The sequence below is a fragment of the Hylobates moloch genome, unplaced genomic scaffold (assembly GCF_009828535.3).
Source record: "Hylobates moloch isolate HMO894 unplaced genomic scaffold, HMol_V3 SCAFFOLD_14, whole genome shotgun sequence".
Classification (NCBI taxonomy): Eukaryota; Metazoa; Chordata; class Mammalia; order Primates; family Hylobatidae; genus Hylobates; species Hylobates moloch.
The window spans coordinates 50,545,799-50,558,655 of NW_026652289.1; the positions used below are offsets into that span (position 1 = coordinate 50,545,799).

The 12,857-nt window shown below is 52.0% G+C and overlaps 1 protein-coding gene across 3 annotated transcripts in view; it reads left to right on the forward strand.

Moving 5' to 3' along the window:
• The window catches only part of ACSBG1 (acyl-CoA synthetase bubblegum family member 1), a 60,435-nt gene that overhangs the window by 13,168 nt on the left and 34,410 nt on the right, over positions 1 to 12,857 (forward strand). For all 3 annotated transcript variants that reach the window (XM_032176215.2, XM_032176216.2, XM_058427671.1), the window contains exon 2: positions 10,710 to 10,810. In XM_032176215.2, coding sequence (XP_032032106.1) covers positions 10,710 to 10,810 — 101 coding nt within the window. The remainder of the gene's footprint in view (positions 1 to 10,709; positions 10,811 to 12,857) is intronic.

The window sequence follows — 12,857 nt, forward strand, 5'->3', positions numbered from 1 at the left end:
GGATTATAATTCAGTACCTACTTGATAGGAGATAATCAAATGAATTAATTTGTGTAAAGCAATTGGAACAGTGCCTGGCATATACTAAGTGCTCAGCAAATGTTAGTTCTCACTTTTTAAAAAGTGAAATAATATTACCCTAAAAGGCCAGGCTCCTTCTGCTCTGTGTCCCCACTGCCTGACCCCTTTGCCTGTCACATTCAGAGCTGCCTCTCACGTGTATAGGCTGTGTATGTGTTTCTTTATCTTCCTCTTTAAACCCTGGGCTCCTCCATGGCAGGGACCAAGTCAGTGAGCCAGAACCAGCCCACTACAGAGCACAATGCCCCCACAATGCCCCCACTGGCAGAAGCCTCACCCCAGCTTCACCCCTACCCCCCACCCCCACCCCCATAAAGTTCCTCTGGAGTCTGAGGAATGGGCAGTGTTCTTTCTTCTTCTCATCTCCCTGGAAGAAAGGTAGAGAATCACCTATCATGAGAGCTGGGACTTACAGGCCGTCCCATCCACCCTTCCCCCATTTTACAGATGGGTTAAGTAAGGCCCTCCTAGGAGAGGAGTACCTAAAGTCGTGCTTGTGGTATTTAGAATGAAAATGGCAAGCAATGGGGAGATGGTGATTTTCTAGTAGCCTTTGCTTTGGGCTGGAATCATGTCAGCTTTGAGCATCACACTGCCCTTCCTGTGGTGACCAAAAGCACCAACTGACCGTTCTCTGTGTCTGTCATCAATACAACATATGAAAACACCTGGATTATGATTTAATATATGCACATTGTTTATATAAAACATTTTCCAGGCCGGGCGCAGTGGCTAATGCCTGTAATCCCAGCATTTTGGGAGGCTGAGGCGGGCGGATCACCAGGTCAGGAGTACGAGACCAGCCTGACCAACGTGGTGAAACCCCGTCTCTACTAAAAATACAAAAATTAGCCGGGCGTGGTGGCGCGTGCCTGTAATCCCAGCTACTCGGGGGGCTGAGGCAGGAGAATCGCTTGAACCCGGGAGGCAGAGGTTGCAGTGAGCCGAGATCGCGCCACTGCACTCCAGCGTGGGCGACAGAGTGAAGACTCCATCTCAAAAAAAAAATAATAATAATAATAAATAAAATAAAATAAAACATTTTCCAAAAGGGTCTGATGATGAATGGTTGGATGCAGGGGTTTAGAGGACCCTGAAGTGCCCCACTCTCTGTACCTCCCCATTCTTTGTCCCTATCCTGATCCACCCCAGTCACCCAACAGGCCTAAGACTATTGGGTATGGCTGGCTTGTTAGGAGCATAAATTCTGGAACCCACTTGCCCAAGTTTATATTGTGACTCTGCTAACCAAAGGACCTTGGCAATTTCAATAATTTCTCTGTATCTCAGTTTCCTCATCTGTAAAGTGAGGGTGGTGATAGTACCTCATTGGGTTGTTACGAAGATTGCATGTGTAAGGTGCATAAAACATTGTCCGACCTGCAGTGCTGGGTATGTGTTAGTTACTAGCTAGTACTGTGATTATTCCTGTCTGGTTTTCTTCTGCCCTCTTGGGCCTGGGGGCCTGGCAACACCCAACTTTGCAGACTTGTCCCTACCTGCTGCAGCAGAATTCCAGCCCAGAGCCCTAGATGACCAGTCACAGAGAGAAAATGAGAAGGCCTTTTATCTGTGACATCTGAGGAAACAGAGTCCCAGAATGAACCAGGGACTTGCCCAAGGTCACAAAACTGAAACAGAGCCTGGGCTAGAAGCCAGATGTTCTGGTGCCCAGAGAACTTTGTCTTGGGTACGGCCAGGCTGCTTGCCAACTCCTTTAGGGCTTTGGAGTGGAACTTGATGTCTGACACATTTATTTGTATACAGCAGGCTGTGGGATTTGGCATGACAGAGTTGGACACTATGAGCACTGCCAATTGGGTAAGAAGTGAGCTGGCTGGGCTGCCCCACCCACCCAGGCAGGAGCCAAGGTGGAGCTGAGATGAGCCTTGGGTGCTGAGGCCTCTCAGCAAACACACTTCTGCTGGGGTCTTGGGCTGGGGGCTTCAGTCAGTCAAGGGCTCCAGGGTACCTGCTCCAAATATGTTCTTTCTGGTGGATTCTAGGGGGATATGTGTTAAGCCACCCCTGCCCTCACCCTTTCTGAAAGATTATAGGTCCCTAGCAGATCTCTGCTCAACCCAAAACCTTACCCATGTGAGCTGGAAAACCAAGACTGGGGATGGTCCACAGCCCACGTCTATCACCTTGGCCTTGACTCCTCTCCTCTGCACTAGCCTCCCATACTGTCTCCCATGAAATAATCAGACCTTTACTCCTTGCCAGCTTTCTTCCTTTAACATCATTATACCCCCTCCCCAAGCCTGGGCCCAGCAACCCTGCAAAGAATGCATCTTTGTTAATCGATCCCATCATCTCTAAATCTTCAAGGCAGGGACCGTGTCCATTTTTGTCACTTTACCCCCTCATCCCATGCAACATCTGGCACAGAGGAGGTGCTAAATTAATACTCATAGAAGGAAGGAGGATCCTCAGGGAACTGTCAGTCACTGGGGCAGGGAGAAATCAATTCCAACTTTGGGAATAAGGACTTAATTCACATTTTTATTTCATGACAGGCCATTATATTTTTTAAAAAAGCAATACCCAGTTTCTAAATGCTGAGTGCCTTGGGAGGAGATCAGCCATGGCAGCTCCAGGAAGAAGCAGGAGGGCTGAGGTCCCTCCCAGAGGAGGCAAGGTCTGAAGAGTGTCATAGGCGGCTCTACCACAGCAGGTCAGCCAGTGGGTTTTGTAAGAAGACGAAAGGGTAGATTACACATTTCCCAAGCCTTCCTGATCTTGGAATGAGTCATGTGCTGGCATTATAACTGTTGAGGTTTCCTTCCTTCCATCCATCCTTCCTTTTCCTTCCTTCCTTCCTTTCTTTCTTTCTTTCTTTCTTTCTTTCTTTCTTTCTTTCTTTCTTTCTTTCTTTCTTTCTTTCTTTCTCTTTCTTTCTCTTTCTTTCTTTTTTCTTTCTTTCTTTTCTCTTTCTTTTTCTTTCTTTCTTTTCTTTCTTTCTTTCTTTTTCTTTTCCCTTCCCTTCCCTTCCCTTCTCTTTTCTTTTCTTTCTTTCTTTTTCGAAGTTTTGCTCTTGTTGCCCAGGCTGGAGTGCAATGGCACAATCTCAGCTCACTGGAACCTCTGCCTCCCAGGTTCAAGCAATTCTCCTGCCTCAGCCTCCCAAGTAGCTGGGATTACAGGCATGCACCACCACGCCCAGCTAATTTTGCATTTTTAGTAGAGATGGGGTTTCACCATGTTGGCCAGGCTGGTCTTGAACTCTTGACCTCAGGTGATCCACCCGCCTCAGCCTCCCAAAGTGTTGGGATTACAGGCATGAGCCACCGTGCCTGGCCACTGTTGAGGTTTTCAAACCTCATCAATTTGGGCACTGTGCATCCAGAGCTAGACTTGAAGGACATTTGAGGACATTTCTATTTTCATTCTCTACCAACATCAAGTATCAGTGACAATTCCATTCATTAACATCATGGCTCAGCCCTCACCAGAAGAGAGGGAGGAGGAGAAGAGAAACAAGTTCATCTTTAGCTCTTCAGGACAAAGGAGCGGTCTGAATTCCTTTCTGGGATTCGCTAGGATTGGGGTCGTTAATATAGCATGGGCTTCCGAAGTCCTGTGAGAACAAAAAACAGCAAGAAGTCCTGTGAGAACAAAAAACAGCATTAGGGTGCAAAGTGCATTGATGGGGGTCTATGGGGGGGCTCCCAGCAGCTTCTCAAAAGGGGTCCTAACGCATCAGAGGCTCAGGACCAGTACTCGAGTCAAACTGTTAGGGTGTCCTGAAGTGGCAATAGGCAAGAATTGCTGAGGTGTAATTGAAATTTGGTGAAGGGTAGAATTCTCTCGAAGCTAGAGTGCTGGCATTGACCTACCAGTTTAGGGTAGCAATCTGACAGTCGTTTGCCATCTGACTAGGTGGAGGACCTTGAACCACCCTTGTCCCAATTACTGCCTCTGTACCCTGCTCCTTGGCCTTAAAATTAGGGCTGAGGCTGGGCCCGGTGACTCACTCCTATAATCCCAGCACTTTGGGAGGCCGAGGCGGGCAGATTTCTTGAGGTCAGGAGTTCAAGACCAGCCTAGCCACCATGGCCAATCCCATCTCTACTAAAAATACAAAAATTTGCCAAGTGTGGTGGTGCACACCTATAATCCCAGCTACTCAGGAGGCTGAGGTAGGAGAATCACTTAAACCTGGGAGGTGGAGTTTGAAATAAGCCAAGACTGGGCCATTGCACTCCAGCCTGGGCAACAGAGTGAAACTTTGTCTCAAAAGATAATAATAATTGGGGCTTAAAATTTCCCCCTAACACTGGCTAGGGCTGCCTCCATTTTTTCACCTCATCCAACCCTCACTCATGCCAGAGGCAGTTTGGAATTTGGGAGTTGTAGCTTGCAGGTAATAATCAAAGATGAGGGAGTGTGTGAGCTCCCTAAGGGGAAGAGGGGGTTGAGACGTGGGCAGATCACCAGGGACAGCCCCCAGGAAACTCCAGGAAGAAGGAAGATGCTGGTGGGCGCTGGCTGCTGCCACAGACCGGCTAGTCCCTGTAGTGAAGGAGGAGGTGGAGGGTGGAGGGGATATTAGAAGGCACAGGGCAAGGTGCAGGGATATTTGTTACCATGGAATAGGGGCTCTCCTGTGGGAATGGGGGGAGCTGGGGTGGTTGGCTGAGTTTTATGACATGCACATACTGGGTAACCTTGTGTGTGTAGCATCCTGGCTTCAGAGCAGGCCGTGGAGACCCCTGTTCACAATGCTGGCTCTGCCTTTTGCTGCCTGGGCAACACTGAGCAAGTCTAGCATTCTATCACCTCTTTTGGAAAATGTGACTACTAATAAAACCTACATTGCAGGGCCATGGAGAGAATGGGAGAAGCCAACACAAGGCGCTCGGCATAGTACATGTGCTTAGTAAAGAACCCAACCAAACAAAAAGACGAGCTTCTCGCCCAAGCCTGGGGGACCCAGTGGCAGGAACTGTCTCCCGAGGCTCTGCCAAGGATGACGGCCAAAAAACTGCCTCTCCTGCCCACAATGGCAGGTCCTTCTCCTGCTGCCTGCCGTTCTTATGTAAGAGCCACACAGGTGGGCAACTGGGTCCCGTGCCATATAGGTCAGAGGTATCTGGGGCCACACCTTGACAGCAGCCCTAGGGCAGGCTGGGGCGGGTCCCCACTCATGCCCAACCCCACTGCCTCATCACCCAGAACCTGGGGCATCCACAGCCGCTGGCTCCCATACTCAGCATGCCTTAGCTGAGGGAGCAGAGGGGATGCTGAGCCCTGTGCCTGCCAGGTGCAAGAAGGAGGAAGGTGAGCACCCTGGGGCAGCCAGACCCCCAGGCACACCCTCTACCGTGAGTCCTCTATGGGGGTCCTCAGGCTGGGAATTGGGAATTAGGAGGGAGCTGCCAGAGGCCCGATCTTTGAGGTGAGGCAGTCCATGCAGACTAAAGAGAAGCAGGGGGCGTGGGGTCCACCGCGCAGGGTGATGGGGAAGCCAGTGTGAATCACCATTGCAGACTATATTGTTGCTATTGGGAGCATCGGGCTGTGCACAGGCCTGTGTGACTAGCACTGTGGGGTTTGGAGGAGGCATTGCTCTCCCTGTTTGGGGATTTTAGGATATGGGGAACTAGTTAGGCAACACCTTCCATGGAGAACATTCTCCAGCCATTGGGGAGTCAATTCTGCTTTGCCCACTGAGCAGAGAGAGGTGGGAACTACCAGAAGTGATGGGGAGATGGGGAGGCTGGTGAATGGTAGCCAGAAGTCTCTGCAGAGCAGGAGTCTTGGAGATTTTATTTATTTGCTCATCAGTTGGCTGTGGGGAATGGAGACCACAGCCCCAAGGCAGCCACCTCCTGTGAGGCATTCTCCATTGAATCTGAGGGTGTTTGGGTTTACGAGGCCATAAATTACAGCAGGGTGTCCCACCCCAGGAGCAGATGAGTCATGGCCAGGAAAGACGGCAGCTGTCCCCTCGCCCAGCCAGGCTGCCAGCGGTGACTCACGCTGTATCTCTGTTGCAGGGCGGTCCGGTGGAGCTGGGCCTCTCTGGGGCTGCTGTGGCTCTCCCGGGAGGGGGACTCCGTGACACATTCTCTGAGGTTCTGGCTCTCTCCTGGGCGAGCTCACAGATCGCAGCCACCCCCCAGGCACCATGCCAGAGGTGCTCCTGCTCAGGTCTGCCAGCTCCATCCTGAGGACCGCGTAAGGAACAAGGAGCCCACCTTCCCCCGCCTCCCGCTCCCCAGCCAGTCTCCCAGGGAAAGTAGTTGGCCCGGAACCTGGACCCCCAGACTTGGGTCTAGGGTTTTTTCATTCTGTTGGTCACCCTCTCAATCTTGCCAAGTTATCTTTTTCTTCTTGCGCCCCCAAAGATCTGTGAAAGCTCATGCGTAATAATGATGAGAGCTGACTATGTACTAAGCACTTCTCATATATCACCTTCTCCTTGCAATAGCCACAGGATACGGGCAGAAAACCGAGGGCCAGAGAGGAACCGTGACTCAGCCACATAACTAGTAAAGTGAGTTGTGCCCAAGCAGGCAGACAGACTGGTGAATTTTGATGCTATCCTGTTTCAAGAAAGCATTCATTGAGCACCTACTTCATACACAACAGTGGCCTGGCTGCCGAAGGCTGAGTGAGAAGAAAGGGCAACAGAAATAAATAGGAAATGGATCCTCATCCATGAAGCGTTCACATGGGAAATGAGGGTCCTCCTCAATTTATGTGTCACACACATAGTGACAACTTGAGAAGGTTTAGGTCCAACCAACATGTACTGAGCTCCAACAGTGAGTACTCATGGCCAGAGGACAGAGCTGAATCAGAAGTGGCCCCAGCTCTCAAGCTATGTGTGACCGTCAAAGCCCAAACATGAGTGTCCAAGGGCCATAGGGGTGAGAGGGTGTTGGGGAAATCTAGGAGGGCTTCCTGGAGGAGGAGTTGAAGGAGGCTTGGGAGGCTCTGTGTGCAAATGGTTCCCATCAGCTCCTCTGGCAAGGTAGAAGGAGTAAGGAGACACCAATCCACCAAGAGATGGTTAAGAGGAAGGCGCAGTGCAGACACTCCCAGGCTCCTCTGCCCCCCACACACATCTTACATCATACTTGCTCAAACACGCCCTTTGTTTTCTTGTTCCCATGCTGCTGGGTAGGTGCCGATAAAGTGTTTTTGTTTTCTGTGAAAGGAGAGCAAGGCAATGAGCTTAAAGTGTGCTTATGTGAGCTGAGGTCAGAGAATGAATCCTTGTTCTCATCCGGGTGAAAGAGGGCCACCCTTGCAGGCTCTTCTTCCTCCTGGGAATTCAAAATGCAGACAGAAGCCAGTCAGCCTCCTCAGGCCATTCTCCCACCATTACTGTCATTCAATCATGTTAGGTGACTTCTGCCAACCTCTGGAGTATTGCCTTCCAGAAGGAGCATAATTTTCCAGAATGACAGGAATAATATGTTAATCGCCTTCGGCGTGCTCATGATGCTCACAATGACAGTAATATCAACTCACCTGTAGGATCATTTATGGCCACCTGTCCTTCCTGGAATAGCAGCAAGAATTAGGAGAAGGGCCCAAAATGCTTCTGAGGAGTCAAGACAGAGTAGGGGCGGCTCCCCAAACCTCAGCTTCTTTTCTTCAAGGAAAACCTGATAGGTTCCATTGTGGAACATGTCCCCCGATGTAATCTATAGTTCTAATGAGCTTGTTTTCTATTCTGCTACAAAAAGAAATGGCAATGTAGGAGTGAGATGAATTGCTAGAAGCCAGCACACTGAAAGTAGCAAGAAGTGACTGCTAGTCACAGAGGGAGGGTTAAAAACTAAAAAATGGCCGAGCATGGTGGCTTGCGCCTGTAATCCCAGTACTTTAGGAGGCCAAGGCGGGAAGATCGCTTGAGCCCAGGGGTTGGAGACCAGCCCTGGCAACATAGCAAGATCCTGTCTCTACAAAAAATACAAAAATTAGCCAGGTTTTATGGTGCGGGCCTGTAGTCCCAGCTACTTGGGAAGCTGAGATGAGAGGATTGCTTGAGCCTAGGAGTTTGAGGTTGCAGTGAGTGGTGATTGTGCCCCTGCACTCCAGCCTGGGTAACAGAGCGAGACCCTGTCTGCAAAATATAAATAAATACATACATACAAAATAAAAACTGAAAGACGACCAGTACAAACAACAATGAGTGTGAGACAGCACTCACGATGAGGAGAGGCAGATAGCCTGAGCAGTTTCACTTGTTTCTGTGTGACAAGTCAGGTCAGGAAAGCCTGTTACTGGTTATAACTCTGAGTGAGCAGGAAGTTACTGGAGGTTTAGCACATTCTATTTCAGATGACAGCTCCTCAAAGGGACCACCTCTGAAAGCCCCTAGTAAGGAAAAGATCAGGCTTAATTCATTTGGAAAATTAGGTTTTGACATTCTCTTAATCATGCGCCCCAAATTCTGTAAGCGTAGGGCATAGAGAGTTGAATCAGTGCCTTGGGCCAGCCACAGGGATAAGGAAGGTGTTCTTGTTAAACTGATACTGGCAGAGGGCCAGGGTCCACCCTCTCATTGACCATGGTTGCTGGACAATATCAGTGTCTGAGCAACAAGAAATTTGACATTGCACTGGGTGCTGGCCCTCCAGGAAAAGGCACCCACCCGCAGCAAGAAGGTGCTGCCAACAGCCTCATCGTCCCTATAAACAGAAGGTTCTAATTACGATAAGTACGTTTGACCCATGGCTTCCTTTGGTGGCTGTCTTTTCATTTAGTCTTTGTGCAGCTATTTTAAAACCAGAACCAGTTTACACTAATTTTCTGTGGGGAGAGAAGTGCTGCCCGTACCTTTTGATTAGGAGGATTTAAAAACAGGTTTGTTTGTGAGGAAGCAGTTCAGATGGTGGGACATTACAGCCAAGGACAGCCTCCTGCCTGGCTAATGTGGAGGTGGCCGCCCAGCTGGTGATCTCAGAGGCTGATTAGAGCTGCTAACTCTAATCTGGGGTGCTGTCCACCCTGCTGTCCACCGTCTTCTGAGAACACAGGCTGAGATGGGGCATGGACATCAACCAAGTTCACAGTCTTTCCCAGATGATCACAGTGCGGGCCTCTGAACCTAGCAGTGTACGTGTCCCTCATTTGCTGTCACTGCCTGAACCCAGAGCTCAGAGGCCATTTGGTAACATTGCAGCCCAAAGTGGAGGCAGCTTCTACCTGGCTATCCCAGAGAGCTGTAACCAAGGATCCAAAGTCAGTAGGACGAGTTTGGCAGCATTCGGGCGCCTCTGTCTGCTCAGCACAGGAGGCCTCGCCCCGGAAGCACGCGTTGCCATCTCTTCAGTTTTTCCACAACCTCCCTGGAGTGGGTCGCCATAGCAATGGAAGGGCTGCTCCAGGCCTGTGGCCCAGGCCTTGCTCACAAATTTCCCAAGAACGGCGCCACCTCGGTTCCCCAGTCATCCCCCTTCTCCCCATCCCCCTCCCTTCATAACTTTCTGATATCTTTCGCTTTAAAACCTATCTCAGGTTCTTAAACAGATGGCTGCCAGGTGGGCCTAGGTGTGTTCACAAACTTAGTTTTGTTCGGAACCTGCAGTGCCGACAAGGAGTAAGGCTGAATGTGAGAAGCAGGTAATTGGCACGGCTTCCTGGGAACTGGGCAGGGATGGGGCTAGCCCCACCCTGACTGACAAACAGACAGGACTCCCTGGAGCCAGGGTCCTACCCTCAGGGACACCATGACCAGCTGCACAGGTTGCATGCGGCACAACTCCAGCAGATTCTGTTTACATAGTTGTTGACTGTGAAATGTGTCTCTGGAGTTGTATAATCCTGCTGCAGTCCTGAAGTGTGTACTGAAATCCAGCTGCTCGGCCATCTAGGAGGTTGAGGTCTGGCCAGGTGAACCCTGAGGAAAAATGGTGCTGAAGGGCAGTCAGGCTGAAATGATAATGAAAGCCCAGAAACCCACGAAACTCGGGCTGGCCAGAAGGGGAGACCCTTTAGCCAGGGTCACCGAGCCTGGGAGGCGAGGGGGATCTGGGTCAGGAGTGAAGGTAGAAATCCCTGGGCCTCAGGTCTCCCTGGACCCGTGCCTGTCTTCTCCATGGAGTGAACAGACATGGGGTGCACCCACAAGCACATGGAAGAGGGGAGGCTCTCACTGGGGGCTGGAATAGGACCCCTGAGAGCCCTATGAGTACCTGCAGCTCCACTCAGAGTTTCTGGGCATGGCTGGGGACTGGTAGGTGCAGGGAGTGACAGGTGGGGGAAGCCCCGCCCCAAAAGTCTGCCCTCTCCAGGAGTGGTGTTCAGAATCCTCCAGTGCCGACCTCAGCTCCGTCCTCATCCAGGTGGGGACGCTGAGACCCTGAGAGAGGCATGAACTTGCCCAGGGTCACACCACGAAGTAGAGCAGAGAAGGCCTTGAATTCCCTTTCTCCCAAGCCCTCAGAGCCTGCAGGGAGGCTGGGTGGGGGCAGGGTCAGCCCCTACAACCACTGAGGTCTTGTCCCCTGACTCCCACTGGGGTCTCCTCTGTGGACAGCCCCAGCATTTGCAGGAGACAGTGTCCCCCTGGGGGTGCTGAGATGTGTGCCAGGCCGGAGTTCCTGAGCCCAGGCCAGTCCCCCACGTTCTAATGAATGTTTTTCCTGGTCCCCTCACCACCCCAGCTCACTGACTGACAGGCAGCCACTCTCCAAAGAGTCCCTGAACCATGCTCTCGAGCTCTCAGTGCCAGAGAAGGTGAATAATGCCCAGTGGGATACTCCAGGTAAGCCAGCTGGGGGTTGCGGGGTGGGGCAGGGCGGGAAACTGCACTGTGCTGGGTGTGCTGGAGGGGTGGGTGGTGTGGGGGACCACCACACAGAACTGCGGGAAGAAGCAGCTGGGGATCTTGCTGGTCTCCATGCTCCCAGGGACCCCACCAAGCCCCTTCCTTCATGGCTGCCGTCAGGGCCAGGCGTGATGGAAAGGAATGGGGGATAGGGAGATTTCTTCTTCAAGAAAGCTGGGGAGAGGCCAGAGATAGAGAGACAGGTAGGACATCATCTGGGGCCAGGCCTTGGGAACTTGGATCTCCAGCACAGGGTTGCTGAGGGACAGGAGAAAGCCCAGATAAGCAATGCCTTGGGATTTTCGGCCTGGTTAACTGGGGCAAGGGGCAGGCAGACGGGTGCAGGCTAGAAAGGTTTGTTTTGGAGGCTTGAAACATTACATGTTATTTTCTTGATCTCCACCATGAAATAATTGTGCCTTAAGGAAGGCAGAGTTGTTTACTCTGACTCTGAAGAGTCATCAAAATGATAATAACAATAATAATAATACAGCTTTTGTGCACTTTTATTGGCTGCACAACAACATTGTAGCAACAACAGAAATTTAAAAACAAAAAGAAAACAATAGGTACCCAGCACAGAGGGTCACTGCTGCCAGACCAGCTGCCCCTCTCGCAGGCCGAGGGTCTTGGGTGGCTTTGGCAGGGATCTGTCCTGAGCTGTGGGGGTGGGTGTTTCCTCTCATGCCCCCTGCCCTCGCCTCAGAGATAAAGGAGAAGGGTCTGGGCCAAGAAGAGGACCAACTGGTTTCTGAGAATGGTTTGAAAAACACTGGAGAGAGGCCAGGAACAGGGCCAGCTGGGTCCCGGAAGCCTCCCACGTTCATCCTCCCAGGATTCCAAGGCATCTCGCTGACTTGCTGAGCCACCTGGGGCAGGTCCTACCAACTCGCTTAGGCTCAGACACCCCAGACTTTATAATCCCTTCTCTGGGGTGCCCAAAGAGCAGGTGTTGGCACCAGGGGCCTGGGGCACAGAAAAACCCTGGAGCTCAGCAAGTCCTGAGTATGAGTGATGGCACAGGCATTCCTGCAATTCGAGGGGCAGGAAGGGAGCCAGTGTGGGGGAGGCTCCGTGTCCCTTGGAGCCCCAGAAAAGCACCTGGCATCCCGAGGGAGAAACATGTAGTCCCCAGCCCTGTGGGCCTCAATGGCTTCATCTGAATGGCTGTCGTCTGGCAGCGCTGCAGCAGCAGACACGCAGCATGGGCAGATTTTAAACAAGCAGGGGAGGGAGTCCCAGAGAGGGTCCCTTCAGACAGGGCTGGAGTAGAGGCATCTGAGCAGCCAGGGGCCAGATGGGGGACAGGGAGAAGGCCCTGAGTTTAATGGCGAGGCAGGGCCTGGGTGGGCAACTGCAAGGGAGGTGACAAGGCCATCACAATCTAGTGTATCAGGACTTTGGGAAGCTGGCAGGGACGGCCAAGGTGGGAGTGCCCCAGGATCCTCCACCCTGTGTGCTGGGCTGTGAGGGAGACTGAGATGGACAATCTTCCTTCCTGCCCTCAAAGAACCCCCAGTTTGAGGGCAGACAGGTCCTCTGTAAAGGGCAGGGACAGGCTGAGGAAGGAGGGCTGCTCTCTGGGAGTTGTGGGGAGAAGGTGGGCCTCCTGCATTAGAAGGACCTCCAGCTGTCCTCAGAACCTCAAGCTCCCTCTAGGCCTAGAGGTCTGGACTGAGTGCTCTGCCCTTGGGAGTTCACCTTCCAGAGCTGGTGACAAGGAGAAAGGGGCAGTTTGGGAGAGGCTGAGGAGGCACCATGGTTGTCAGCAGACGCCCAGAGCGGAGGCCACCGAGGGACCCCAGGTGCTGCCAGGGCAGTGCTGAGCAGGCGTCATGGGCTCCCACAGACCTGGCTCGCGGGCTGTGCTCTGCCCAGCACCCTCTCCTGCAGCCCTGGTGTCTTTGGGGCTGGAGGGGGAGCCTCTGCGCTACAGCGTGGGTGAGTTGCAGATTCTCATGGATGGAGTGTTCACCGCGTGCCA